General features: G+C 45.9%; 1 protein-coding gene across 1 annotated transcript; it reads right to left on the bottom strand.

Annotated features, from left to right (window-relative positions):
• Positions 1–7192: 7192 nt before the first annotated feature.
• On the bottom strand, positions 7193–8419 carry LOC127004409 (uncharacterized). The gene has a single exon (XM_050872070.1). It carries the CDS (start codon positions 8122–8124, stop codon positions 7363–7365), a length of 762 nt encoding a protein of 253 aa, XP_050728027.1. The 5' UTR covers positions 8125–8419; the 3' UTR covers positions 7193–7362.
• Positions 8420–27751: the final 19332 nt, after the last annotated feature.

Genomic DNA, 27751 nt, shown 5'->3' with positions numbered 1-27751 from the left:
CAGACTAAGGAAATAAAGGATGATCTTAAAGATACGTAAAGGGAGAGGTCATCCGTAACAGCCACAGAAAAGCAGAAACACAGACAACGAAAAACGATGGAAAGGCAGCCTCTAAAGAAATAAAGGATGAGTGAAAAGACACACAAGGAGAAAAATCACCAATACCAGAAGCAGATGGAAGGAGAAACTTAAAGGCATTGGAAAGAGAGGAAGCAAGTTTTGTTGAGAAAGGCGAACCGTTACGAGATACTTGGTGATGGAGAAGATGGGTTTTGGAGAAGATTCGCTACCACCCGCGTCCCACCCTGCCTCCCCACCAGCGTTGCCAAATTGTCGTACTCTGAACATTGCATTTATCATTTTTAGGCTTGAAGACTACCGCAACCACACAAACAACGATAGAACATTGAAGTTAGCGTTAAAACTGTTATTTATTGATCCTTTTTTGTGATTTTGCTATAGTGATCGGTCAGAAACTACAATGCAATGCGATGAGTACGGTAATTTGCCAACGCTGCTCCCCACACACACTCATAGTAAACGACACAGACAGAAGCATAAACTGATCGGCCCGGGAAAACAGTGAACCAAGTTGGATTGAGAGAGTGAAAAATGAAGAGTAATGGAGCAAAAAAAGTGTGAGGGGAAGGAAGAGATCACCAGTACCGAACAAACACGGAGAAACAAACTAATAGAACAGGAAAGCGGTGAACTAAATTGAAACGTAAGGGGTGAGGTGTTGAAAAAAGTGAAGAATAGTGGAGAAAAAGAGGGTGTGAGGGGAGCGCAGAGGCCACCAGTAACAAACAAACACAGAGAAATAAAACCGCATAGCAAAGTGAAATGTTTGGAGAGACAAAAGATAATGGGAAAAGGAGTGAAGGGAAGACCGATGAGTTGTAAGGAAGAGGGAAAAAAAGGAGCAGCCAACAGAGAAATACAAACTCCCAGGCATTGAGGAAAGGACCAAAAGTTAGCGAGCAGCAGAGAGATAAAGAATGATGGAGAGAGAGAGAGAGAGAGAGAGAGCGATGGACTGTGAGGAAAGAGATTTAGATTTATGTTTTGTTTTCAAGCAGACTTTTACTCGAAACACACAATAACAAACGTACTATTTATGATAATGAAGAGTAGACGGGAATACATTATCAATTATACATATACAATGCACAGGTTTAACTCTGAGTCACTGTATTTCTTTTTTTTTTTTTTACGCAAGGAAAGAAGAAAGAGAAGAAGGATTTGGACGCAAGGAGACAATTTAGAAAGTCATATTTTTCAGCTCTGGGGAGGACGGACACGACAGGTGGGCCGCCGAGACTCCCTGTCGCATGAATCATTCCATTACGCGAGGGAGGACGCCCGCGAGGAGAAGAAGAACGGTGGAAAAGTGTAGGCGGGAGAATGTGGAAGGGAACCCGAGTGAGAGGGATTTAAAATATGCGGAAAGAATACGAAGAGTTGTAGATGGAACACGATGGAATAGGAATAATGTAAAGGGGCTTGAGAATGAGGGAAGAAGTGAAAAGTGTAAAGAGTACTTGAAGATGGAAGATGAAGTGGAAAGGGGGTAGAAAGAAAGTGTTTGAAAATGAAGGAGAGTGAGGAGCGTAGAGTTGTTGGTGGGACCGTCGGAGCAGTAATCGACCGGGGAAGGAGGGGATGGGAGTGAGTGTATTAGAAAGGATGCTAAGAAGTGAAGACTGCTAGTGGGTGAGGGTGAAATACTTTGGGTCGTATTATAAGCCATTTCGCAGCCCAAGAACCCATATTTGACAAGGCTTTCGTAGGAGTTGTGGGCATTTCCAGGGGTAGTTTTATGGCCCTGGTGGTAGTTTGACCCTTCCTTCGTACGGTGAACCTGAAGAAACGCTCATTAGAACCCGACTGGCCCCCTCTTTGACCTTTAGAAATAGCTGATGTGAGAAGCCAAGGTGTCTCATAATACCGACCAATGACCATTCTGAAGGGAGAGAAGGGAACAAATCAGTAATGTAACAAAGAAAAGTAGCAATGAAACAGGTAAAACAGTTAGGAAGAAATAAAAATTGAATGTGTTTAAAAATAGGCTACTTAGGTACAGAACTGAGACATGAGCTTATAGGGAAGAGAAGGAAAAAACGTTAAGGAACTACTCCAATGACAGACTGACTTGTGGAGAGTCCTAAACAAACGTGGTGGAGGAGAAAATGACCTTGTGGAGGGGTGGAGGTGAGGCGACGGACGTAGAAATAAAAAAGTATAAATTAAAATATCTCTTTAATTACGACGAACTTCTGGAAATGAAATTCAGTAAAAGTTCTCAAGGTTTTATCTTTTATCGCCTTGAAAGTTTTTTGGGGAGGTGGGGACATTGCCTCGTAACTGGATGCTTTGTGTGTGCGTGTGTGTGTGTGAGAGAGAGAGAGAGAGATTCCTTTCTAAATGGCTCTATAATGCAATGGCCTGCAGGGTTCGGTAAATGCTTCTACGTACATCTATGTACTCGTTGTTACATTTTAATTAGAGTGGTTTTACGTGTGCATTGAAGTGCGAGGAGCCGAGTGCCAAGTAGAGATGAAAGTGTGACTCGTAACTCTCATCTCTACCTGCCGGGCAGGAGGGTAACTGCAGAGTCCACTGAACCACGGGAGCGGCGTGTGTGTGTGTGTGTGTGTGTGTGTGTGTGTGTGTGTGTGTGTGTGTGTGTGTTGGTGAGACCGCCTCAACAATTAGTATTAACAAAAGTTGCTCACAAGTTAAAAAAAAACATGCCGCCAATATCATTCCACTCACACACCGCTGTAATCTCTCGCCTCTTGCTTGACCCTTCACTGACACTTAGATCACAGTTGTCAAATCCAAACCCTTGTTCTCGTCCATTGCCGAGTGAATAAAATTGGGTCTTTTAATGAGGATATACAGAGAAGACAGTGGAGAAATTACACACTGAATAACAAATCTTTTATTTTATAATGTAATCAACAAGAGGAAAATCTCATTACATCAGGTCATTTATAACTAACTATTGTTACAAACATAGATTTAGGCATCTTTGTAGCTGCCTTCTTTAAACTAACGATGTCTTTTAAAGATGAATTATTTATGATCCTTGAAGCTCACTTTTGTTTTTCTTCACTTTCCCGCGGCTGTTCCTGCTTCTTGGCCTCAGGAGACGCAGACTGATCCTGCTCGCTTTGTTCCGGTGATGTCTGGGTCTGTATGGGCAGGGTCCTGGCCTGGCCCTCCAGCTGCTGCGCCCCGGCCTTCTGGGTCACGGTGAGGCGGCCGTTGTTGAGGCTGGCGCTGAGGGAGTCTTGGCTGACGTGGCGGGGCAGCGAGGTGATGTACCGCACCATCTGCTGCGAGGTGTCGCTCGAGCCCCGCCCCTCCACCATCAACATGCCCTTGTCCGTCATGGCCCGCACCTCGTCACAGCCGCTCATGTCCACACTGAACTGCCATGGAGACTCGCCAGGGGCCTTGCCGCTGCCTGCAGAGACCTCGCCAGCGGCATCTGTGGCAGCGACAGGCTGCTGCTGCTGTTGATTATCACCCTTCTGCTGAGCCTCTTCTTTCTTGCCCTGCTGCTCTGCTCCCTCCTCCTGCTGGTCGCTGCGGGAAGGCTGGCTCAGGAGGCGAGGAATCACGATGAAGTGCTGACTAGCGGCGGGCTGTGGGCGGTCCCGCAGACATGTGTGGGGACAGCAGCGCGTGCAGGGCCTGGACAGTAAGTCGGAGTCACTCACCAGGGCCCCGGTGCTCCAGGGCTCCAGGATCTCCATCCATCTGTCCACGAGGTCTCCTGGCCGACGCCCCAACATCGGGAACTCGTCCCATGCGTGGCTGGACGGGTGAAAGGCGAAGAATCCGTTGCTGAACATCGTATAGTAGCGTGATGTGTACTGGCGAAGTGCGATATCTCAAAAGTCCACTGGGGAAAATGTGGCTGTTGCTTAGCACTGGGCCAAGTCACTGGTCAGTGAGTGAAGTTGCTCGTGCGGCTGTGGCTTCTGGTCTGAGTCCCCCCTCACAGCCGCCGCCTTATATACAGTTTTCTGTCGCGTCGAGAAGGTTCGTGATTTTGTTTAGAGAAAACGTTGCCAAGGCGGGTGAGATAAGGGAAGGCTCGAGAAACACACACACACACACTTATCTCTTTATAGGAGTCAATATGAGCAAACAAACGACTGCAATGTAAAAGTGATATAACGAGTTTAGTTACGACCTGCGACAACGGATAGTTAGTCACTGTAGACGCACTGGATTCTTGACGTTTACCATAACAAAGTGAAGATAATTCGAATGTACGAGAAAACTGCGTAGCTTGCTGATAGACGCTGTGAAAATAATCTCTCTCTCTCTCTCTCTCTCTCTCTCTCTCTCTCTCTCACACACACACACACACACACACACATACACACACACTTAAGAAGCAATGTAGCCAAGCGAAAACAACATTCAAGACGATGAAATCTTATGAAAACTTGTACTGAATTCCATTTCTAAAAATTTAGTTTAATAAAAAAAGTTCAATTTTGACTATAAGCTTTCTACTTCCGTCGCCTCACCTCCACCTCTCCACAAATCCTATACTCTCTTCCACCTCGTTTGTTTGGGAGTCTCCTCGTTTCAGTCTCGTGCAAATCGTTCTCTACATTTTTTTTCCATTTCTTTCCTATAACCTCACGTTGCATTTCTTTACCAGAAGCCTATTTTTTTATAAACATTCAATTCTTATTTTTTTCTACTTTTTATTTACTACATTTTTATTTGCTACATTACTGATTTATTTTCCTTCTCTCCCTTCAGATTAGTCATAGCCTTCCACCCTCACCCATTGGCAGACTTCCCTTCTATCAACACATTCTATCTCACTCACGCCCATTCATTCCACTCCCAATCGCCTACTGCTCCCACGGCTCCACTCAAAACTCTTATCACTCTTCACTCCCCTTCATTCTCTGGCCCTTTCATCCTATCATCATTCCACTTCATCTTCTTCCACCCACCATCCTCTTTATATTATTCCCAATCCATCGTGTTCCACCTACAACCCTTCGCACGCGTTCCCCTTATTCCCAACCCCTTTAACTCAGATTCCCTTTAATATTCTCCGTCCTACATTTTTTTCACCGTCTTGTTCCCCCGTGGACGTCCTCCCTTGCGAGATGGAATGGTTCATGCGACAGGGGATCTCGGCGGCCCACCTGTCGTGTCCGTCCTCCCCAGAGCCGAGAAAATACGACTTCCTTAATCTCCTTCGTCCAAATCCTTCTTCTTTTTCTTGTTGCCTTATGAAAAAAAAGCGCAAAGTGACTTACATCGTTAGTTTATTTTGTTCAGCTAGTCCGTAAAAAAGTTAGTGTTACCGTTTACTTATCATTAGGAGCAGCGAGTAGCGGACTTTTTTTTTATTATTGTTTCCTTTTTTTGTGCCCTTGAGCTGTCACCTTTGTTGTAAAAAAAAAAAAATTACAAATATCACTTTTGTTATTATATGCTTCTAGTAAAAGTTTGCTTGAGAAGAAAACGTGATCCTAAATTTCTTTCCTTGCAGTCCATCGCTCTATCTCTCTCTCCCACTCTCCTCCATCATTCTTTATCTCTGCTGCTCACCAACTTAGCTCCTTTTCCCAATTCCTCTGAGTCTGTTTTTCTTTGCTTGCTGCTTCTATTTTGTGGTCTGTTTTGTTTTCCCTTTTCTTACAACACATCGCTTTTCCCCTCACGTCTTTCCCTCACTCCTTTATTTTTCCAAACCTTTTTTTCATCCACATTTAATTCACCTGCCTATGCGTTTCTCTGTGTTCCTGTGACCTCTTCTCTCCCCACGCATCCTCTTTTTCTCCATTATTTTTCATTTTTCTACAGTTCACCCTTCCCTCCCAACCTTGTTTACCGCTTCCCTGTGCTCATCAGTTTATTTTTCTGTGTGTATTTGTTACTGGTGACCTCTTCCCTCCCCTCAACTTATTTGCGCCATTATTCTTCATTTTTCACTCTCTCAATCCCAACTTAGTTCACCGCTGCCCTCTGCCTATCAGTTTATCCTGTCTGTGTCTTTTTACTATGAGTGGGTGGGTGTGGGTCGGGGGGGGGAAGGGGAGGGAAGAGGGAACCTTTCTCCTCCAACGCCCATCACTTCCATAACACCAAGTAGCTCGTAACGGTTCGACTTTCTCAACAAAACTTACTTCAACGCTTTCCAGTACCTTTAAGTTTCTCCCTGTATGCTTCTGTTATAGGTGATTTCTCTCCTTACATATCTTTTCCATCATCCTTTATCTTTTTAGCGTGTCTTTCTTCATCCAAGCCTAAGTTAACCTTTTTTCATCGTCTATGTTTCTGTTTATGTCTGTTACTGTTGGCCTCTCCGCTCCTCTCACTCCCTTCGTCCCTCCCTCCTCACATCTCCCCCCTCCCCTCTACCCAATTCTCACCCCCTCCCCCCGACCTTCGCCAGCTCATTAATCTCTTGGCTTTTACATCTGGAATCTGGTGTGACGATAGAAATTCCCTTGTATTATTTTCTTTTGTTTTTTTATGATTACTGAACTTTGAAACGTCTTCAATAATTTGGTGACTACTCTTTATAGATATTATAGTTAGCTACCGAGAGAGAGAGAGAGAGAGAGAGAGAGAGAGAGAGAGTTTTGTCTGGACACGTCATATTAACCACGGATACGCGGGAGCCGTTTCTTCATTCACTGCCATCAGGGCGGTCTTCCTCGCACCTACTCGTATCGTTACTATTCATTACTACTTCGGGTCTTTCAGCAAAATTGGACGTCGGAAACTCGTCCAACAAAAGATAAATTTTATAAAGGCCTTCCTTGATGGCTACCCAAGACCGTTCCTTCCACCGTAACATCGTCCATAAACAGTGCAATAGATTAAGACAAAGAGAAAAAGAACGAGGGCGTTAAAGACGAGGAGGATGAAGATAAAGAGGTCAAGAAACTATAGAAAGAGGAAGAGAGTATAAAAAGAGGAGCAGAAGGATTACGGCGAGGAATGAAGAGAATATAAAAACTGCAAGAAAATCACTAAAACTGAGTAAAAAAAAATGGAGAAAGTAATTGGCTCAGGACTCAAGTTAGAGTCGACAGACTATACTGTAGCCACTATAGACCTGTTCATTTCTAAGTGAACATAATTCACTCTTTTAATTAGGATATGCAGTGACGAAAATGTAGAAATTACATACAAATGAATGATTAGTTTTTATTTTATTCTTAGAAGTAATTAACAAAAGGAAAATCATATTACATCAGTTCATTAACAACCATTTTTACAATAATAAATTAAGGTATCTGTGCAGCTGCCTTCCTTAGACTAACGAAGTGTTTCAAAGATCGCATTATTTATGATCCTTGAAGCTCACTTTTGTTGTTCTTCACTTTCCCGCGGCTGTTCCTGCTTCTTGGCCTCAGAAGACGCAGACTGATCCTGCTCGCTTTGTTCCGGTGATGTCTGGGTCTGTATGGGCAGCGTCCTGGCCTGTCCCTCCAGCTGCTGCGCCCCGGCCTTCTGGGTCACAGTGAGGCGGCCGTTGTTAAGGCTGGCGCTGAGGGAGTCTTGGCTGACGTGGCGGGGCAGCGAGGTGATGTACCGCACCATCTGCTGCGAGGTGTCGCTCGAGCCCCGCCCCTCCACCATCAACATGCCCTTGTCCGTCATGGCCCGCACCTCGTCACAGCCGCTCATGTCCACACTGAACTGCCACGGAGACTCGCCAGGGGCCTTGCCGCTGCCTGCAGAGACCTCGCCCGCGGCATCTGTGGCAGCGGCGGGCTGCTGCTGCTGCTTGTCACCCTTCTGCTGAGGCTCTTCCTTCTTGCCCTGCTGCTCTGCTCCCTCCTCCTGCTGGTCGCTGCGGGAAGGCTGGCTCAGGAGGCGAGGAATCACGATCAAGTGCTGACGAGCGGCGGGCTGTGGACGGTCCCGCAGACATGTGTGGGGACAACAGCGCGTGCAGGGCCTGGACAGGAAGTCTGAGTCGCTCACCAGGGCCCCGGTGCTCCAGGGCTCCAGGATCTCCATCCATCTGTCCACGAGGTCTCCTGGCCGACGCCCCAGCATCGGGAACTCGTCCCATGCGTGGCTGGACGGGTGGAAGGCGAAGAATCCGTTGCTGAACATCGTATAGTAGCGTGATGTGTACTGGCGAACTGCGATATCTCAAAAGTCCACTGGGGAAAATGTGGCTGCTGCTTAGCACTGGGTCAGTCACTGGTCAGTGAGTGAAGTTGTCCGTGCGGCTGTGGCTTCTGGTCTGAGTCCCCCCTCACAGCCGCCGCCTTATATACAGTTTTCTGTCGCGTCGAGAAGGTTCGAGATTATGTTTAGAGAAAACGTTGCCAAGGCGGGTGAGATAAGGGAGGGTTCGAGAAACACACACACACACACACTCACATCTTTTTTGTCCTTGTTAATCGTATTTAACAAGCAAATTCATTACAAAAGTGATACAATGAGTATAGTTACGACATGCGGCAACGGCTAACGAGTCGCTATAGATGTTTTGGCTTCTTGACCGTTTTTCATAAAAGAAATATGAAGATAATAAGAATGTACGAGAAAACAGTTTGTATGATACAAGTAAATTTACTACTACCAGAGTATGTCACTCGTATACTGATATACTCTCTCTCTCTCTCTCTCTCTCTCTCTCTCTCTCTCTCACACACACACACACACAATTATATTTTAATATTCTCGTTAATCGTAGGTAACGAGCACATGAAATGCAAGATTGAATATAGAATTAATGAATGTGCGACGGACAGTTACTCGCAATAGCCGTATTGGCTTCTTGGCCGTTTATAATGATAGTGAATAGAGGAGGTGGAGAAAAGAGTACCTAGTAGTAGTAGTAGTAGTAGTAGTAGTAGTAATAGTATCATAAGTATTATTATTGTTATTATTATTATTATTATTATTATTATTATTATTATTATTATTATTATTATTATTATTATTATTATTATTATTAGTAGTAGTAGTAGTAGTAGTAGTAGTAGTAGTAGTAGTAGATCATTAATTAATTATATTCACTTAGAAGTAGTAAATAGCTAACATATGAAGGGAAGAGAATGGAGTTCGGAGTGTGTGGCAGAGCTGGGGGCGGGGCAGGCCCGCAGTGGCCGACGCCAAAACAGATAATTCGTATAAATTAATGGTTTTACTGCAGTAGTAGTAGTAGTAGTAGTAGTAGTAGTAGTAGTAGTAGTAGTGGTAGAACATAGTCATAGTAAAGGTATGGAATCAGGTCAAGGACAACAAACACCAAACACAAATGTTCACAGAACTCTGTTTCAGCAAAAAAGAGTACAGCAAGAGTGGCAGGAAGAGAGGGAAGGTTAGTATCGCGGTGAGAGGTGTCTTGATATTCCCCTCTTGAAAGAGTTCAAGTCGTAGGCAGGAGGAAATGCAAAGGAAGGCTCTTCCAGAGTTTACCAGTAAAATTGATAAAGAATAAATATGCTGGTTAACTTTTGCGCAAGGTATTTTGATAGAATAGAGTGAGCTAAAGTAAAGTCGTGTACCGCTAGGCCGCAGAAGGGGTGGAGACATACAATTAAAAAGTTTAAAAGAGCAGTTAGCATTAAAATCAATAAAAGAGAGAAAGAGAAGCAACACTGGAACAAAATTTAAGAAATAGAAGCTTGTCAATAAGAGGATGGGAGTTGATAAGACGAACAGCCTTTGGCTTTGTACAAAACGGCTGTGTGTGTAGAATCACTCATTTTAGATGCATGCTTCATACAAGGGCGGACAAGGCCCTTGAATATGAATAATATTTGGGAGGGGGTCCGGGAAACTGGTGGATATGGTACAGAACACCAAACCTCTAGGAAGGATATTTAGCAAGAGAAAAATATGAAGTTAAGCAAAGATCGAGAATATTTAGTTTAGTGTGTGCATGTATGTGTGTGAGAGAGAGAGAGAGAGAGAGAGAGAGAGAGAGAGAGAGAGAGAGATTATTTTAAACAGAATTTATCAATATATTATATTCATAAACGCAGCTTTCTCGTACATTCTAAGTGTGTGTGTGTGTGTGTGTGTGTGTGTGTGTGTGTGTGTGTTTCTCGAACCCTCCCTTATCTCACCCGCCTTGGCAACGTTTTCTCTAAACAAAATCACGAACCTTCTCGACGCGACAGAAAACTGTATATAAGGCGGCGGCTGTGAGGGGGGACTCAGACCAGAAGCCACAGCCGCACGAGCAAATTCACTCACTGACCAGTGACTTGACCCAGTGCTAAGCAACAGCCACATTTTAAATCAGTGTACTTTTAAGATATCGCACTTCGCCAGTACACATCACGCTACTATACGATGTTCAGCAACGGATTCTTCGCCTTTCACCCGTCCAGCCACGCATGGGACGAGTTCCCGATGCTGGGGCGTCGGCCAGGAGGCCTCGTGGACAGATGGATGGAGATCCTGGAGCCCTGGAGCACCGGGGCCCTGGTGAGCGACTCCGACTTCCTGTCCAGGCCCTGCACGCGCTGTTGTCCCCACACATGTCTGCGGGACCGTCCACAGCCCGCCGCTCGCCAGCACTTGATCGTGATTCCTCGCCTCCTGAGCCAGCCTTCCCGCAGCGACCAGCAGGAGGAGGGAGCAGAGCAGCAGGGAAAGAAAGAAGAGGCTCAGCAGAATGGTGACAAGCAGCAGCAGCAGCAGCCTGTCGGTGCCACAGATGCCGCTGGCGAGGCTACTGCAGGCAGTGGCAAGGCCCCTGGCGAGTCTCCATGGCAGTTCAGTGTGGACATGAGCGGCTGTGACGAGGTGCGGGCCATGACGGACAAGGGCATGTTGATGGTGGAGGGGCGGGGCTCGAGCGACACCTCGCAGCAGATGGTGCGGTACATCACCTCGCTGCCCCGCCACGTCAGCCAAGACTCCCTCAGCGCCAGCCTCAACAACGGCCGCCTCACCGTGACCCAGAAGGCCGGGGCGCAGCAGCTGGAGGGCCAGGCCAGGACGCTGCCCATACAGACCCAGACATCACCGGAACAAAGCGAGCAGAATCAGTCTGCGTCTTCTGAGGCCAAGAAGCAGGAACAGCCGCGGGAAAGTGAAGAAAAACAAAAGTGAGCTTCAAGGATCATAAATAATTCATCTTTGAAACACTTCGTTATTTTAAGGAATTGCAGAGAAACCATAATTCATTTTTTGTAAGAATGGTTATCAATGAACTGATTACTGAGACTTTTTGTTGTCGTTAATATACTCTAAATGCATATAATGTGTTTTTGTTACAATTTCTAAGTAAACTGATGAAATTATATTTTCCTCTTGTTAATTTTTTGAATTAAAAATAAATGTGTCACTCACTCATTTGTGTTCAGTTTTTCCAATGATTTTCCAAATTACAAGTAGAAGCCCAAAGTCACTGCCTGTGATATAAGAACTATGGAAGGTGAAGGGTGAGAGAACGCACGTTTGTGAGCTTCGTAAAAGTTTTCGCACGTGCTGTTGACTGCCTGTTTAAATGACATAAGACAAGTACAGCACACGTCTTAACGACCGACAAGAAAAAAAATGCGATTCCTAGTGAATAGTCAACATTATGAACCTTTACATACAGTGAAAAAAAGGAGCCTGTAAATACGAACGGTAAAAGCCCTCTCACTATCTTTTTATCAACGAGTAAATCCGTAGAACACACACACACACACACACACACACACACACACACACACACACACACACACACACACTCGTTTGTCTGCATATAAGAAAAAAAGTTATTGAGATTAGGGTGGCAAGGAGAGCCAAGTGCGACCCAAGTGAATCCCTCAATCTTACAAGTGGGCAAGATAGTGAATAATTGGTCTATTGAAGAGAGATGTTTGAAAATTAATCGGAATCCGCAAGCGCATGAATAAAGTACTGAAAGACTACTTTATAATGGTTCACAAAGCAGCCAAATAATGATCACACAGGAAGATTATTTACTCTTAAAATGGGAAGCTGAAAAGTTGAGTGAAACAGTTGTAACAGGAATAATCAATAAAGATCATTACTAGCTTGAAAAAAAAAAAAAAAACAGTTAAATTTCCAGCGGGTTTCAAATGAATGCAGGAATGTAGTTTTTGTGTGAATCGAACATGTGAAGTAAGTCGGTCGAATGTGCTGTGGTTCTCTTTTACATTAAGAGACTAAAGTGGTTCCGATGTTTAACAACAACATTGATAACTTAAAATCCTTCAGTCAGTTTAAAATAATTTATTATAAAAAAAAATTGTAAATGGGGAAGTCCATTATAGCTAGATAAAGGTAAAGTTGAGGGCATACGCTATAGCTGCGCTTGGCTGCGGTGCTCATCTCCGTCGCATTGACTTTTGAGTCTGTGGTGGGAAGAACCCGTTACCGCGGGACACAGGGCCAGTGTGACATCTGGGTTACCACAGTTTACCTTCCTCAGGTACCCCTTTATGGACCAACCCGAGAGGGAGGAGCTGGGTGAGCTGCACGCCGACTGCCCGGGCCGGGATTCGAACCCGGGCCCGAAGATTCGTAGATAAGTACGTTAACCATAAGACCACGGAGGCGATTATAGCGAGAGCCAAAATAATAATAAAAACACCGTTAATGCATTTTTAAGGATTATAATTTGGTTTCGTAAAGAACAAAATTAAACATGCTTTACGTCTTTGTTTTCTACGAGAATATTAATGAGGTGGCAGACAGACACTAAGGTCGACATATCAGTTTCTTTCAATGCTTCGACATGACGGCCCAGTAGAGAGGGGCTGAACACCGTGACGGGGGAAGGAGATTTTAAGACCGTGGCCGCGGGCGAGGCATACTTGAGGACCACCGCTATTCTTGGATGAACGGAGGACTCAAGAGGCACCTTCATGCGGACACCTCAACGTCCACCTTCTGTGCCTCGGCCCCATCCCCCGCCGACACCCCTCCAACACAACCAACACCTTGCAACACCCCTCGCAACCAACACCTCCCAACACCTCTGGCCGTCGCGATGAGAGCCTCCTGCACACCCGGCCCTTCATAACGCTTCAGTCCACCCTTCACCTGTCAGTCTGAAGTGCTTAATAATTGCCTTTGAAATTTCATTATTGAGCCTCGTAACAAGATAGCATCGTCGACTTCTTTATCCCGCTGCTGCACACCCTCGCGGGACGCTGCTTGGTCCATTGAGACATCTCCTCAAGGGCTGCAATATCTGGATGGCATGATTGTGAGTGTTACCTTCAGATGTTCGCTATGACTGAAGCCGAGCGGAACTAAATATAAGCCCCGGTCATCGATATCGCGCGTGTGTGTGTGTGTATGTGAGAGAGAGAGAGAGAGAGAGAGAGAGAGAGAGAGAGAGAGAGAGAGAGAGAGAGAGAGAGAGAGAGAGAGAGAGAGAGAGAGAGAGAGAGAGAGAGAGAGAGAGAGAGAGAGAGAGTTGCGTAATATAAACAGCTATTACCCAGTGTGGACAGTGCCTTGGCTTCTTGCGTTGCCAGCCACAGCGACTCAACACGTCCGTGGAGTGTGAGGGCGTCTTTATCTGCGTCTCTTCTTCCGTCGCCCATCTACCCTGACCCTCCCTCGTCTATCCCCGCCGCGGAGTGAATAGAAAGGATAAAAAGTGGCAAACCGTGTACTATGGGCAGCAAAACGAGGCGGCGTGGCCCGGCTCGCTGCCAGCCACTCACTCTAACACTGCACAAAGATACGCAAGGATATAAGCATAGAAGTGACCAGACGGCCTGCACACGGTAGCCTTTCCATATTCAAGAATCAATCTAGCCTATATTTTTAGCTTGCTATTGTATTGCTTCAAACCATGCTTGTAGATATTATTTTCACTCGTTAATTACCCTATTCGTGGACCAGGTTTTGTAGTTAAAATGCCTCATTTGTCAAAGTCAAATTTAATTACTCAATTGTTGGACCACTCATGAAGGCTGTTCGGTTCCCTGTACAATAGCTCAGCCTCCCTTTCCTTGTTGATGACATTTTTGATACCAGTGGCAAAAGTATTATACTAGATAGTAATAGGGTATCAGGGTATCAGGGTATCAGGACACCTCTCCCGAAATTGACCTCTCTTTCGGCCACCTCTTTTGATTCTTTTTTTTAGGAGCAGCGAGTAGCGGTCTTTTTTATTAGTTTCCTTTTTTTTGTGCCCTAGAACTGCCTCCTTTGCTGTAAAAAAAATGGACCTGAAAATATCCCCTTGAGAGACACCACGATGTTTACTAAAAAGTTCAGCAACAGTCACAAGTCAGCATTCTCAGACGCTTCCGCCTCTCACATTAACTACTCTCAGAGGCAGAAAAGGAGATTGATCGGGTTCTCATGAGTTTTTTTTTACGATCATGGTGCAGAGGCTTGGTCAAACTACCACCAGGGTCACTAAACTACGCATGGAAATGCCCACAACTCCTACGAAAGCCTTGTCAAATAAGTGTGCCTGCATGGGCGCCGAAATGCTTAAGAATATGGCACAAGCCTCGCGGTAATCCTTCAAGAAAACTGCCCTCCATACTGACGTCCACCTGGTTATACTTAATATTTTCCTGCAGGATCCATTTTAACGCCTTTAGGTAATACTAAGACATGTGCGGCCTACCATCTGGTGTCTGACATGTAATTCATGAAGAAGTGGCGACCCAGCAAGTGCTTCATTACCACCAAATGTGTTAGTAGTTAATTGCAACAGTAAAGCGGACGACGTGCACACTAGTGACACGCAACATCAAAAGCCGTAAACTAGATCCTGTTATGTTGTTGTTGTTGTTGTTGATGTTGATGATGTTGATGATGTTGATGTTGTTGATGTTGTTGTTGATGTTGATGTTGATGTTGATGTTGATGTTGATGATGTTGTTGATGATGATGTTGTTGATGATGATGTTGATGTTGTTGATGATGTTGTTGATGATGTTGTTGATGATGATGTTGATGTTGTTGATGATGTTGTTGATGATGTTGTTGATGATGTTGATGTTGTTGATGATGATGATGATGTTGATGTTGTTGATGATGTTGTTGTTGTTGTTGTTGTTGATGTTGATGTTGTTGTTGTTATTGTTGTTGTTGTTGTTATTGTTATTGTTGTTGTTGTTAAAGGACTGACGGTCGCCCTGAGATCCTGTTCTGGCAGATAACCTTTCCCCTTACACCCGGCAATTTTTGATGAATATGATTACTGTGATTCAACACCCTTTGGCTGAGATCACTAAGGGAGGAGATGAACACTGTGAGGCTGATAACACAAAACTCTGAAGCCGCAAAAGAGACGTTGCTGCGCCACAAAATTTAGACTCGTTGTTAAGTAACATGAACGTGCTCGAACGAAGAAATGTGAGTGCGTGTGTGTGTGTGTGTGTGTGTGTGTGTGTGTGTGTGTGTGTGTGTGTTGGAGGGGGGGGGACGGGAGTGTGAGTGAGTGAGTGAGTGAGTGTGTGTGTGTGTGTGTGTGTGTTGGAGGGGGGGGGACGGGAGTGTGAGTGAGTGAGTGAGTGAGTGTGTGTGTGTGTGTGTGTGTGTGTGTGTGTGTGTGTGTGTGTGTGTGTGTGTGTGTGTGTGTGTGTGTGATCGTTTATGCCGAATTTTCTTTTTTTTTTCTCCTCGGCATTTTTCGTTCTTCCTCCTTCTCAGTTTTCTCTTTCTCCTCTTTAACCTCTTTATCATCCTCTCTCTTCTCCTCATCTTCCTCGGCCTCCTGCCTCTCCTCCCTCTTTTCTACTTCCACCTCCTCTTCCTCATCTTCCTCGTTTATCTCCCCATCTCTTCTCTTTCATCTTTTCATTTTCTTTCTCCTCCTACTCTTCATCTTTCTCTTCCTACTCAGGTTGGCCCTTCTCCTTCTCCTCATCTTCCGCATTCTATACTTTATCTCTTTCTTCTTCACTTCCTCTTCTTAATTTCCTCCCACTTAACACCTTCTCCTCCTCCTATTTCCCCTCTTCTCCTCCGTTCGTTCTCCTCGACTTCCTCCTTCCCTACCCCGTGACCAATAGAAAGACCACCTTGTTTGCAGGTAGACAGTGCTTTACCAGTTACCTCCTGCCAACAAAGGGCCGCCTCACGCACCCGCCGCCCGCCTGCAGCCCCCTGACCACAGCCTCGCCCTGCCGTGATGAGAAGCCGCCCTCACAGCCTCGCCGCTCCGTGCCTGGCAAGGTCATACAGGAAGGGTTAAACAAATATTCCCTCTCAGACACACACACACACACACACACACACACACACACACACACACACACACACACTCTACTACCACCACCATCATTATTCTCCATCATCCTCACAACTATCTCAATTTTCTCCTCTTCCTCTCCTTCCTCCATCACTTTAAGCTCCATTTCCTCCACCTCAGCTTCATCTTTCTCGTCCTCCTCCTCCTCCTCCTCCTCCTCCTCCGTCTCCTCACCCTCTTTTTTTTTATCTTATTTCTCCTCCTCTTTTTCTTTCTCTCTCTCTCTCTCTCTCTCTCTCTCTCTCTCTCTCACACCTCCCCTCCCTCCACTACCACCACCAATACAAGGCCACTTTCTTCCTCATGACCATAACCAACTTCACTGCCCATAATTAGTTGGAGACAGAAAGAGAAATGGGTAGAGAGACAAGTAGAGATAAAAAGATAGATATTTACTGAAAAAAACGGCCCTAAGATACATCAGGACACCACTTCTTCAAATACAATAAACACTAGAAGAAAAAAAATGTGTACACAGCAACTCAGACCTCCTAAACTTTGCATTGATCCTTTAGAAAGTCATCCTTCTCTATTGGTGGTAAGGAGAAGGCAGGAAAGAAGGAAGGAAGGAAGAAAGGAAGGTGGTTAGGACGGAAGGAAGGAAGGAGGGAAGGTGGTTAGGACGGAAGGAAGAAAAGAAGAAAGGGAGGAGAGAAGGAAGGAATGAAAAAGAGAAGGAGGAAGGAAGGAGGGAAGGTGGTTAGGACGGAAGGAAGAAAAGAAGAAAGGGAGGAGAGAAGGAAGGAATGAAAGAGAGGGAAGGAGGTAGGAAGGAAGGAAAGAAGGGAGGAAGGAAGAACGGAAGGAAAAAGAAGGTAGGGAGGAGAGAAGGAATGAATGGGAGAAGGAAGGAAGGAAGGAAGGGAGGAGAGAAGGAATGAATGAAAAAGAGAAGGAAGGAAGGAAGGAAGGAAGGAAGAAGGGCCCTGCAGTAAAATAAGGAGAGGAAGGAGTGTGGACTGAAGCATTTAAGGAACGAACCCGCACCACTGAACTGTACCATCACCCCCACTGTCTATTCTCTCCCCTAATCTTACCTCCTTCATTAACCCACATCCTCTTCTTGCTGTACCGATAAAAAAAGAGAACAAAAAGTAAAATAAAAAGATCTGGGGAGGTTAGAGGGGAGGGGGGAGGCGAATAGAATATAGCTCACGAGAAGAAAGAAAACGCATGTCATGACCAAAAACACGAGTAAGTACCACTATTTTATTTTTATTTTTATTTTATTTTTACATTTCTTTCTTACTTTAATGAATCGGGGATCTTTTTCGCATGATCAAGGGACACGGTATCGACCTCTGTCTCACTTGTTGGTCAGTCAGGTAACACTCCAAAGTAAGAGGAGGAAGAGGAGGCGGAAGAGGAGGAGGAGGAGGAGGAGGAAGAGGAGGAGAGGAAATGGTGATCCCCTCCCGGTAACTCCACGTATGCACACACACATACAAACACACACATTCTCTCTCTCTCTCTCTCTCTCTCTCTCTCTCTCTCTCTCTCTCCTCCCCATCACGTATTTATAGCCGCCCTGTGCAGGTAACAGTCAAATTACCCTCAACAAGTGACGTCACGAGGCTGGCGGCGTGCCCAGAATAACACACATTTGGAGGTCAGGAGATTTTATACAGCACAGCCACACACGGACCCGCTCTCTCTCCCCTCCCGCCGCCGCCGCTGCCCTCTTTATTATCGCCGTATTTAGTGTTTCTACTTTTTATTTTTACTTTACCAACCTAGTAATTCCTCCCTTCCACCTCCCCCCCCCCCTTCCCCCAACCAACCGCCCAGCCAAGAAAGAGGAGGAGGAGGAGGAATAAGGGAAGGAAGAGGAGGACGAGGAGGAGGAGGAGGAGGAATAAGGGAAGGAAGAGGAGGAGGAGGAGGAGGAATAAGAAGGGGAGACTCCAACCGGCGTATAAGGAAAACTAATGAAAGAAAAAGAAATAGAGAGAAACCAAAATTACCGGGGAAGATTATATTATTTTTGTTTATACACTAGACATGTTTTTTCCCAGACTTTCGTTCTCCTGCGCATATTCTTACTCCTCCCCAAGGTGGGTTTTTTTTTGTGCGTGTGTGTGTTTAATAAGCCGTGAAGTGTGTTTGTTTTTAGTGTCTTGTACCTAACGCCTTGATGAGTAAACACGTAGCCATTTCCTGCATCAGTTATTGTTTTTCCTCATAAATAAGCCCGCCGAGGCAGGATATTGGTGTGTGTCTGTGTGTGCGTGTGGGTATGAGGCGAGGCAACAGAGAGACAGACATATATACAGAAGGAGAGAACGGGGTGGAAGGAGGCTGTTATAGGCAAGCAAAAGTGGAATAAATATAGCAGTCATGTATGTGTGTGTGTGTGTGTGTGTGTGTGTGTGTGTGTGTGTGTGTGTGTGTGTGTGTGTGTGTCGCGCCCTGTTGCCTCTCCTCAAGCCAGCAAAACCCCATCTCGACTCCGCCTCGCACGTACACACCCACACCTACGACAACTCCCTCATCAGCCAGCACGCCCTCCATTATCTGCACTCCTTTCTCTCGCTCCCTCCGTTCCTTGAAAACCTTCGCTCGTGGAGAAACAGAACGGCGGGGAGAAAAACGCCAGAGATGCTAGAGAGTGGCGACAAAGACGAGAGACAAAGGTGCTCAGCGTTCCATGACCTATGACACCTTTGGCTTTCTTCCCCGTCTGTCGCTGTCTTTCCCTCATTTCGCCAACGCCTAGCAATGACGGAAGTGTCCTGGTTTGTCTTTTCGGTCTTCTCACTCAAGAGGAGGAGAAGGAGAAGGAGGAGGAGGAGGAGGAAGAGGAAGATCAAGAGGAGAGTGAGAGAGGATCAAGGTGCATGAATAAGGGAGAGGGATGAAGACTCTTGGCAGCTGGAGCACCACCACCACCACCAACAACAACAACAACAACAACAACACAAGCAACAACAACGCCAACAACAACAACAACAACAACAACAACAACACCATCACCACCACCACCACCACCACCACCACCACCAACACCACCACCACCACCACCAACAACAACAACAACAACGCCAACACCACCATCACTACAACCACCACCAACAACAACATGGACAACAAAACCAACACCACCAACAACAACAACACCACCAACAACAACAACAACAAAACCACCACCACCACCACCAACAACAACAACATGGACAACGAAACCAACACCACCAACACCAACATCACCACCACCACCAACAACAACAACACCACAGGTACCAACAACATCAATAACAAGAACTACTACATCAACAATAACAGCCAAGGTCACAAATTTATAGCGCGGGGCCAATACTGGGAACCTCCCCATAACCACAAGTGGCCCATGCAGCACGCGCGTTTAGCTGGGCGGGGCGGAGCGGGTCGGGCGGGGCGGGGTTGGTGCAGGGTGGCCAGGCTAATGATATATAAACACCAGCCAAGCGACGGGCGGCTGTATGTACGTGTGCACAGGATACTGGGGCTCAAAGGGGAGGTTTGTGGGCGTGTGCTGGGCTGCGAGGGGTGGCAGTGTTGAATGTTGCGCCATCACTAATTCACTGCTCATACGCTGCTTTTTTTTTCTTTTTTTTAAGGTAAGAGATGGCAGACAACAACAACAAAAAAAAAAAAGAGAAATCACCACGACGTATTGCCCTTACAAGGAACATAGAAGTAGAAATGACGATTACCGGGCTGGGAGCAGCAATTAGCGATCATTTTGCTTTTTGTCTCTATTGACTGCCCTTGAGCTGTTTCCTTTACTGCAAAAAAATAAATGTGTCAAAAATATATTAGTATCAGAGGTACCTTAATGCCCCCCTCTTAAAATAGTCATTGGAAGGGAGAAGTAGTAGAAAAAAATATATTCCAAAGTTTTCGCTTATAATGGATGAAAAAAAAGTATTATCAGTAGAAGGAAATACAACGAAGGGAAGTTTGTTTGCTCCAAAGTTTGCTCGCGTGAACGGATGTTAAAGAACGTTAGAGTCTGCAAGAGTCCGGTAGGCCTATACAAGGTAGCTCCTTTGACCCTAAGCTCCCGTGTATCTAACCCCACCTAATATCGCTGTCCATGAATTTATCTAATCTATTTTTGAATGTGACAATTGTATTGGCACTCACCACATGACTGCTAAGCCTATTCCACTCATCCACAACCCTGTTAGTAAACCAATTTTTGCCTATGTCCCTGTTGAATCTGAATTTATCCAGTTTAAACCCATTACTTCGTGTCCTACCCGGTTCTCTTACCAACAAAACCTTATGAATATCTCCCTTGTTAAAGCCCTTCATCCATTTATAAACCTCGATCATGTCTCCACGCACCCTTCGCCTTTCTAGAGAATGCAAGTTTAACTGTTTGAGTCTTTCCTCGTATGGCAAGTTTCTCAACCCCTGAATCATCTTAGTCATCCTCCTCTGCACCGATTCTAACATTTTGATATCCATTCTATAGTAAGATGACCAGAACTGAACCGCATAGTCAAGATGAGGTCTAACTAATGCTAAATATAGTTTGAGGAAGACTTCGGGGCTTCTGTTGCTTACGCTCCTTGAAATAAATCCCAGTACCCTATTAGCTCGATTTCTAGCTTGAATGCATTGTGCCCTTGGACGGAGATCAGAGCTCACTAAGACCCCTAAATCCCTCTCGCACCCAGACCTGCTTATGAGAGTGTCATTTAAGCAATAGTTGTGAGAGGGGTTGTTCCTACCTACACTCAGAATACTGCACTTCCCTACATTGAACTCCATCTGCCATTTATCCGCCCAGTCATACAATCTGTTTAGTTCATCCTGGAGAATACTAGTGTCCTGATCCGACTCAATTACTCTACCGATCTTGGTATCATCTGCAAACTTACTGACATCACTACTAATTCCTGTATCTAAGTCACTGATATAAATAATAAACAAAAGTGGACCTAATACCGAACCTTGTGGGACCCCACTCGTAACACATCCCCAGTCAGATCTTTTACCATTGATTTGCACTCTTTGCTTCCTATTGCTAAGCCACGCCTTGACCCAGTTCAAAACTTTACCCTCTACTCCGTGAGCCTGTAATTTAAGCAACAGTCGTTGGTGAGGAACTTTGTCAAACGCTTTACTAAAATCAAGATAGATTACATCATAATTTTCATCTCTGTCTACCGCCTCAAATACTTTATTGTAGAAGGACAAGAGATTGGTGAGGCATGACCTACCTTTCGTGAACCCATGCTGCGAGTCGCGAATTAAGCTGTGTTTCTGTAGATGCTCCCGAATGTTCCTGGCTATTATGGACTCCAGCATCTTGCCTATAACCAATGTTAAGCTAATTGGGCGATAGTTTGAAGCAGCTGACCTGTCCCCCTTTTTGAAAATCGGCGTCACATTAGCTATTTTCCATAGGCTGGGCACATAACCAGTATTTACCGACATCTTAAAGATGTCGGTTAGTGGGTCACTGAGTACATCACCTAATTCCTTTAATACCCTCGGAAATATCCCGTCAGGACCTGGCGACTTATTCTTCTTAAGCTTATCTATCTCATCCTGAACTATTTGCCTGGCAATGATTATATCCCTCAATTTATCGCCATCCCCGCCCTCGTACACCTGAACCCTTTCCGGAACAGTCGTTCGATCCTCTTGTGTGAATACTGAAAGGAAGTAGTCGTTCAACAATGTGCTCATATTTTCGTAATTTTCTACTAGCTCCCCTGTGTTTGCTTTCAGCGGTCCAATTTTCTCCCGCGTTTTTGTTCTATATATCTGAAAGAAGCCCTTAGGATTACTTTTCGCCTCATTTGCTACTTTGATCTCATAATTCCTTTTTGCTATCCTGGTGTTCTTCTTCACTAATCTAGATAGTTCGACATACCGGCCCCTGAGATGTGTTTCACCATTCTTTATTTTCTGATAAATTCCCTTCTTTAACCCTATCTCGTGTTTCAGTCCACGAGTCATCCACTTAGGGTCATTGCTTTCTTTTCTAAGTGTTCGCTGTGGTATATGCTGTCCTTGCCCCTCTACTATTACTCTAACTAAATTATTGTAAGAAATTTCTACCTGGTTCTCCTGGCTCTCCAACCCACAGTTCTGGACCTCATGAATCCCTAAATTTTCCCAGTTTACTCCTTCAAGATGTCTTCGAAGCCCCTCGTAATTTGCTCCTCTAAAATCTGGCACTAACACTGGGTTTGGTTCGCGGGTTACCGCCCAGTCTAAGCTAAAACGAACCGTTCTGTGGTCACTATTTCCTAACTCTCCGCCCACCTCCAGCTCATGTAGCAAGTTTTCATTATTAGTTAGGACTAAGCCTAATATGTTATCTCCTCTGGTAGGCTCAGTAACTACCTGCTTAAGGAAATTATCTTGTATAACTTCAAGAAAATCCTCAGCTTCCAGGTCACCCACTAGGTCTCCCCAGTTTATATTCCTATAATTAAAGTCCCCCATTACGCAGGCATTTTTACTCCTACTCGCGGCGCCCTGGTGACCGTCTCGCCTGGAAGCCTCTGATAAGTGACATAATCATACCTGTTGGCTTGGCCCAGGCTCGTGGCATCGCACCTGCCGCTCAGCACCGTTTTGCGTTGTGCGGCGCAGAGGTACAGCTGCCGCGTTAAGCTGGAACGGGGCTCCTCCCTCCTTTCCATTAACACACACACACACACACACACACACACACACACACACACACACACACACACATGACACGGGGTCGATTCTGTGTATGCCAGAATAGCACTGCGGGTATTTTAACGTGAGATGGGGCGAGGGAGCAGCGGTAAAGAGGGAAGAGAAAGGGAGGGAGGGAGGGAAGGAGGGAGAGGGTCTGTAACCACTTACCGACGCAAGACATCCAATGCACCACCTCGCCGGGAGCCAAATGAAAGAGGAAGAAAGTAAATAAATGTGTTGTAAAAAGGAAATATATTCGCGGAATCTCCGAAGCATTGCTGTGACGCCGATCATTCTTGGAAGTCTTGGGTCTCCCTCTCCCTCGCTCTCCCTAACCCTCACCCTCTCCCTCCCTCGCCTCCTCCCGCCCTTTGTTCTGGCACTATTTACGTCCGGGCCGGAGGGGGACACTAAGGGGAGGAGGGGAAGCGAAGCATGCAAGTCACCGGCCAACGCGAGCATGTGGTACTAATATTATTTTCCACAACGTATAAAGTTTAATGGTGTTGCAGGCGCGTCCCCTTGGCGCGCCGTACGACAACAGCGCCTCCATCAGTGCGCTGCCTGCCCGCCCGGGATGATGAAGTGGTGGTGGGGAGCGAGGGTCGAACTCACGATTCACATGCATAACAAAGAAACGTTTTTTTTTTTTTACTCTCTCTCTCTCTCTCTCTCTCTCTCTCTCTCTCTCTCTCTCTCTGCCGGGAATAAAAGACGCGTAATCAGATAGTGTTATCGTACCATCGACATTGATGTAACTTGACTGGGTGATGCACTGATGCGTTTAAGCTTACCCCTTACCACCACTCCCCCACACACACACACCGCCCGCCCTGTATTACGGGGAGAGGTAGATACTCCGATGGTAAACAAAGAGAACATTAAAGGGAAAAAAAAGTTGGGTCAGCAAGGAAGGTATAATGAGTTTGGGGAAAGGGGAGGCGGCTAAATATACTCTCAAAAGCGTATTACAGAGTATGAACGGTCATCCATCAGATCCTTGGCGGCTAAGGGAAGGAAGGCGAGCCGGCATAACCTCGCTCACTCAGGCTGGGGAGGTAAGAGAGAGAGGGAGAAAGAGCAACTGCGAGGGCGGGGTGGTTAGCTAAGGGAAGGAAGGAGCTCCGGCATAACCTTTCCCCGAGAAGCCTTACTTACCCCTGCTCGCTCTCGCTCACACACAGATTGGGGAGGTAAGAGAGAGGGGGAGAAAGGGCAAGTGCGAGGGCGGGGTGGTTAGCTAAGGGAAGGAAGGAGCTCCGGCATAACCTTTCCCCGAGAAGCCTTACTTACCCCTGCTCGCTCTCGCTCACACACAGATTGGGGAGGTAAGAGAGAGGGGGAGGAAGGGCAAGTGCGAGGGCGGGGTGGTTAGCTAAGGGAAGAAAGGAGCTCAAGCCTAACCTTTCTCCGACCAGCCTTACCTACCCCTGCTCGCCCTCGCTCACACTCAGGTTAGGGAGGTAAGAGAGAGGGGGATGAAGGACAGGGGCAAGGCGAGGGCGGGGTGGTTAACTAAGGGAAGGAAGGAGCTCCGGCATAACCTTCCTCCGACCAGCCTTTCTGACCCCACTTCGCCTTCGTTCACTCTCAGGTCAGGGAGGCTAGCGCGACGGGGAGGGAGGGAGGGCAAGGGCAAGACGAGGGAGCGGTGGTTAGCGGCTGTGTATAAGAAAGGTAAACAAACCACCACCCCCGTAATAAAAAGGGAAAAAAAGGGATAGAAGTTAGGACGGGTGCCAAGACCCAGACGCTACACTTGGCACGGGCACGGCGGCGCGGGGAAATCCCATGAAGGTGCCAGTTACTACCCTGCCAGTCATCTCTATTATGGTAAACAACCCCCACCACCACCGCAACACCAAACAACCACCACCACCACCGCAACACCAAACAACCCCCACCACCACCGCAACACCAAACAACCACCACCACCACCGCAACACCAAACAACCCCCACCACCACCGCAACACCAAACAACCCCCACCACCACCGCAACACCAAACAACCCCCACCACCACCGCAACACCAAACAACCATTACCAGAACGCAAAACAACCACTACTGCTGCTACCACACTAAGCTTCCTCTTATTAACATTATCATTTAACCACCTCCACCACCGCAACACCAAACAACCATTACCAGAACGCAAAACAACCACTACTGCTGCTACCACACTAAGCTTCCTCTTATTATCATTATCATTTTTATTGTTATTTTTTCTTGTTTTTTTCTTGTTTTTCTTCTTGTTTTTGCTCCTCTGGTATAGTAAGCAACCACCTCCACCACCACAACGCCAAGCAACCACCACAAGAACAGCAAACAACCACTGCCACAACACAAAACAACCACAGTTACTACTACTACTACTACTACTACTACTACTACTACTACTACTACTACTACTACTACCACATGACTATTCCACCTCTTCTTACTATTCATCTTTTTTTTTTTTGTTTGTTTTCTTCTTCTTGTTCTTCTTCATCGTTGACACTTACACCACTTCTTCCGTCACTACCCCCTTCCCCCCTCTCCCCCCCCCCTTCTGCACCATCTTCGCCGCTGTCACCCCCCCCCCCCCTCAACATCCGGCACTGTCACTCACCATCATCATTAACTTTCGTCACTGCCATCATCACAATCACCGCCATTTTTAACCAACCGAAGTGACTAATCAACCTGCCCTTCCGCCCCCCTCCCCCCCCATTTCCGAGGCATCATTATTCCCACCTTCACCACCGCCATTTCCTGTCACCACCATTACTAATTAGCAGTCACTATCTCCTCTACTGTCATGGCCACTGTCACCAACTTCCCCAATACTATCCTCGTTACTACAACCACGACAACGATTACTACTACTACTACTACTACTACTACTACTACTACTACTACTACTACTACTACTACTGTCATCATCACAACATCATCTCCGTCACAACCTCACCATCACCACCACCATCACCACATACACCCATCACCGCTTGCCCCCTTCAGCTTCACCAAACTTGCAACCAAGACGATCACCGTTTAAACCACCATGATCACCACCTCAACTCTTACCAGCGCACAAACCATCACCATACACGACGACGACGACGACGACGACGAAGACGAAGACGAAGACGAAGAAGAAGAAGAAGAAGACGAAGAAGAAGAAGAAGAAGAAGAAGAAGAAGAAGAAGAAGACGAAGACGAAGACGAAGACGAAGAAGACGAAGACGAAGAAGAAGAAGGAGAAGAAGAAGAGGAAGAAGAAGAAGAATTTTATCTACCCACCTCTACCTAGCCACATACCTATTGCACATACCTTCCTACCCGCCTGATTCCCTACCTTCCCATCTACATACATACACAGATAGATAGATAGATAGATAGACAGTTAGAGACAGAGATAGATAGATAGGCAAATATACATACATACAGACATACATACATATATACATACATCACACCTACCTACATAGATACATATTTCCTTACATAATTACATAATATATATACACACACGTTAGATGATGAATATGAAACTGTAAGTCGCCCAGCCTTGCCGTGTATGCAGATGTCTGGGAGAACACCGTATCTGATGGGAGTAGCAAGGATGTTTACAGCACGCGACCAGACGGCGGTGTCGGGGGTGTGGGGTCTGCAGATTGACGGCGAGGACGTGACGTGTACAAACACACCTCGCCGCGCGTAACAGTGACCTCCGCCGGAAGTCAGGTGTATCCGTAAACAGCCACAGCAGCCTCCCGGGAACACAGACAGATTCCTATCGCATCCTTATAGATCACCCGCGAGGTACAGCGAGGCAGTCAGCACTAATCCTTGAAAGCAGCAGCGGCAACAGCGTAGACAGCAACAGCAACGACAGCAGAGGCAGCAGCACCACCACCACCATGGATCCGTATCAGCAGCGGCAGCAAACACAACCGCACTGATAACAATAATAACAACAACAACAGCATTAGCAGCACCGCCAGCATTAGCATCAGCACCATTAGTTGTTGCTGTTATTGTTTTTGAGAGTTCTTTTTTTTTCTTGTTCTTTTTCGTGTAGTGTCGGTCATTTCCCTTACCAGCGGCGCCACACCCACCGCCTCGCCCTCGCCGCTGGTCAATTCAATACAGTTCAGTCGGTGCTCGCGAGGCAGACTTCCGTAACGGCAGTCATCACAGCGTTCCCACGGCATAATTCTCGCGGTGTGGGTCACAATTTAGAAGAAAGCTATTTTTCTTTCATTGTTCTTTTACCGTCTACTTCAGCACCCGTCCATTTTAACCATCAACTATCAATCTTTTTTATTATTTTTTTCTTTTCTATTTTCCAGCTCAGCGCCCCTCCATTTTCCCTCAATCCAAATGTTGAACAAATCCACCTGTCTTCGTTTTCATTTCCCTTTTCTTTCCAGGTCAGCAGCCGTCCACGCGCCCTCCTTCCCTTCCACCCTCGCCATGGCCGCCCCCACTGCCGCAAAATGCTTATAATTAAAGGCAGGTATTACAAAGGACCGGTTACACTGAAAGATAGAAATTCACATGAAAATATAATATAATGTCTTGCTTTCTATTAGTATTGCATTTCTACTACTACTACTACTACTACTACTACTACTACGACTACGACTACTATTATACTGGACTATCTATGAATTAACTATCTAATATGCCAAAGAAGTCAAGAAATAGAAAAATAAAACAGATGAATGAATTAATAAAGATCCTTTTGACCTCTGAACGAAAGAAATACAACACCATCAATGTGAAATAAACAAGATACATGAAAAAAAAAATAACTTGCTAAATGAATAAAAAAAAGATACAGATAAATAAATTAATACGGCTTTCTTCTT

This window comes from Eriocheir sinensis, chromosome 28, assembly GCF_024679095.1.
Source record: "Eriocheir sinensis breed Jianghai 21 chromosome 28, ASM2467909v1, whole genome shotgun sequence".
Lineage (NCBI taxonomy): Eukaryota > Metazoa > Arthropoda > Malacostraca > Decapoda > Varunidae > Eriocheir > Eriocheir sinensis.
Note: the sequence above shows the minus strand (reverse complement) of the source record. Positions and strands in the feature narration are given on the sequence as shown.

Bases quoted from the DNA above. Each gene is read 5' to 3' on its own strand.
- LOC127004409 (XM_050872070.1), bottom strand. From the start codon at position 8,124: ATGTTCAGCAACGGATTCTTCGCCTTCCACCCGTCCAGCCACGCATGG.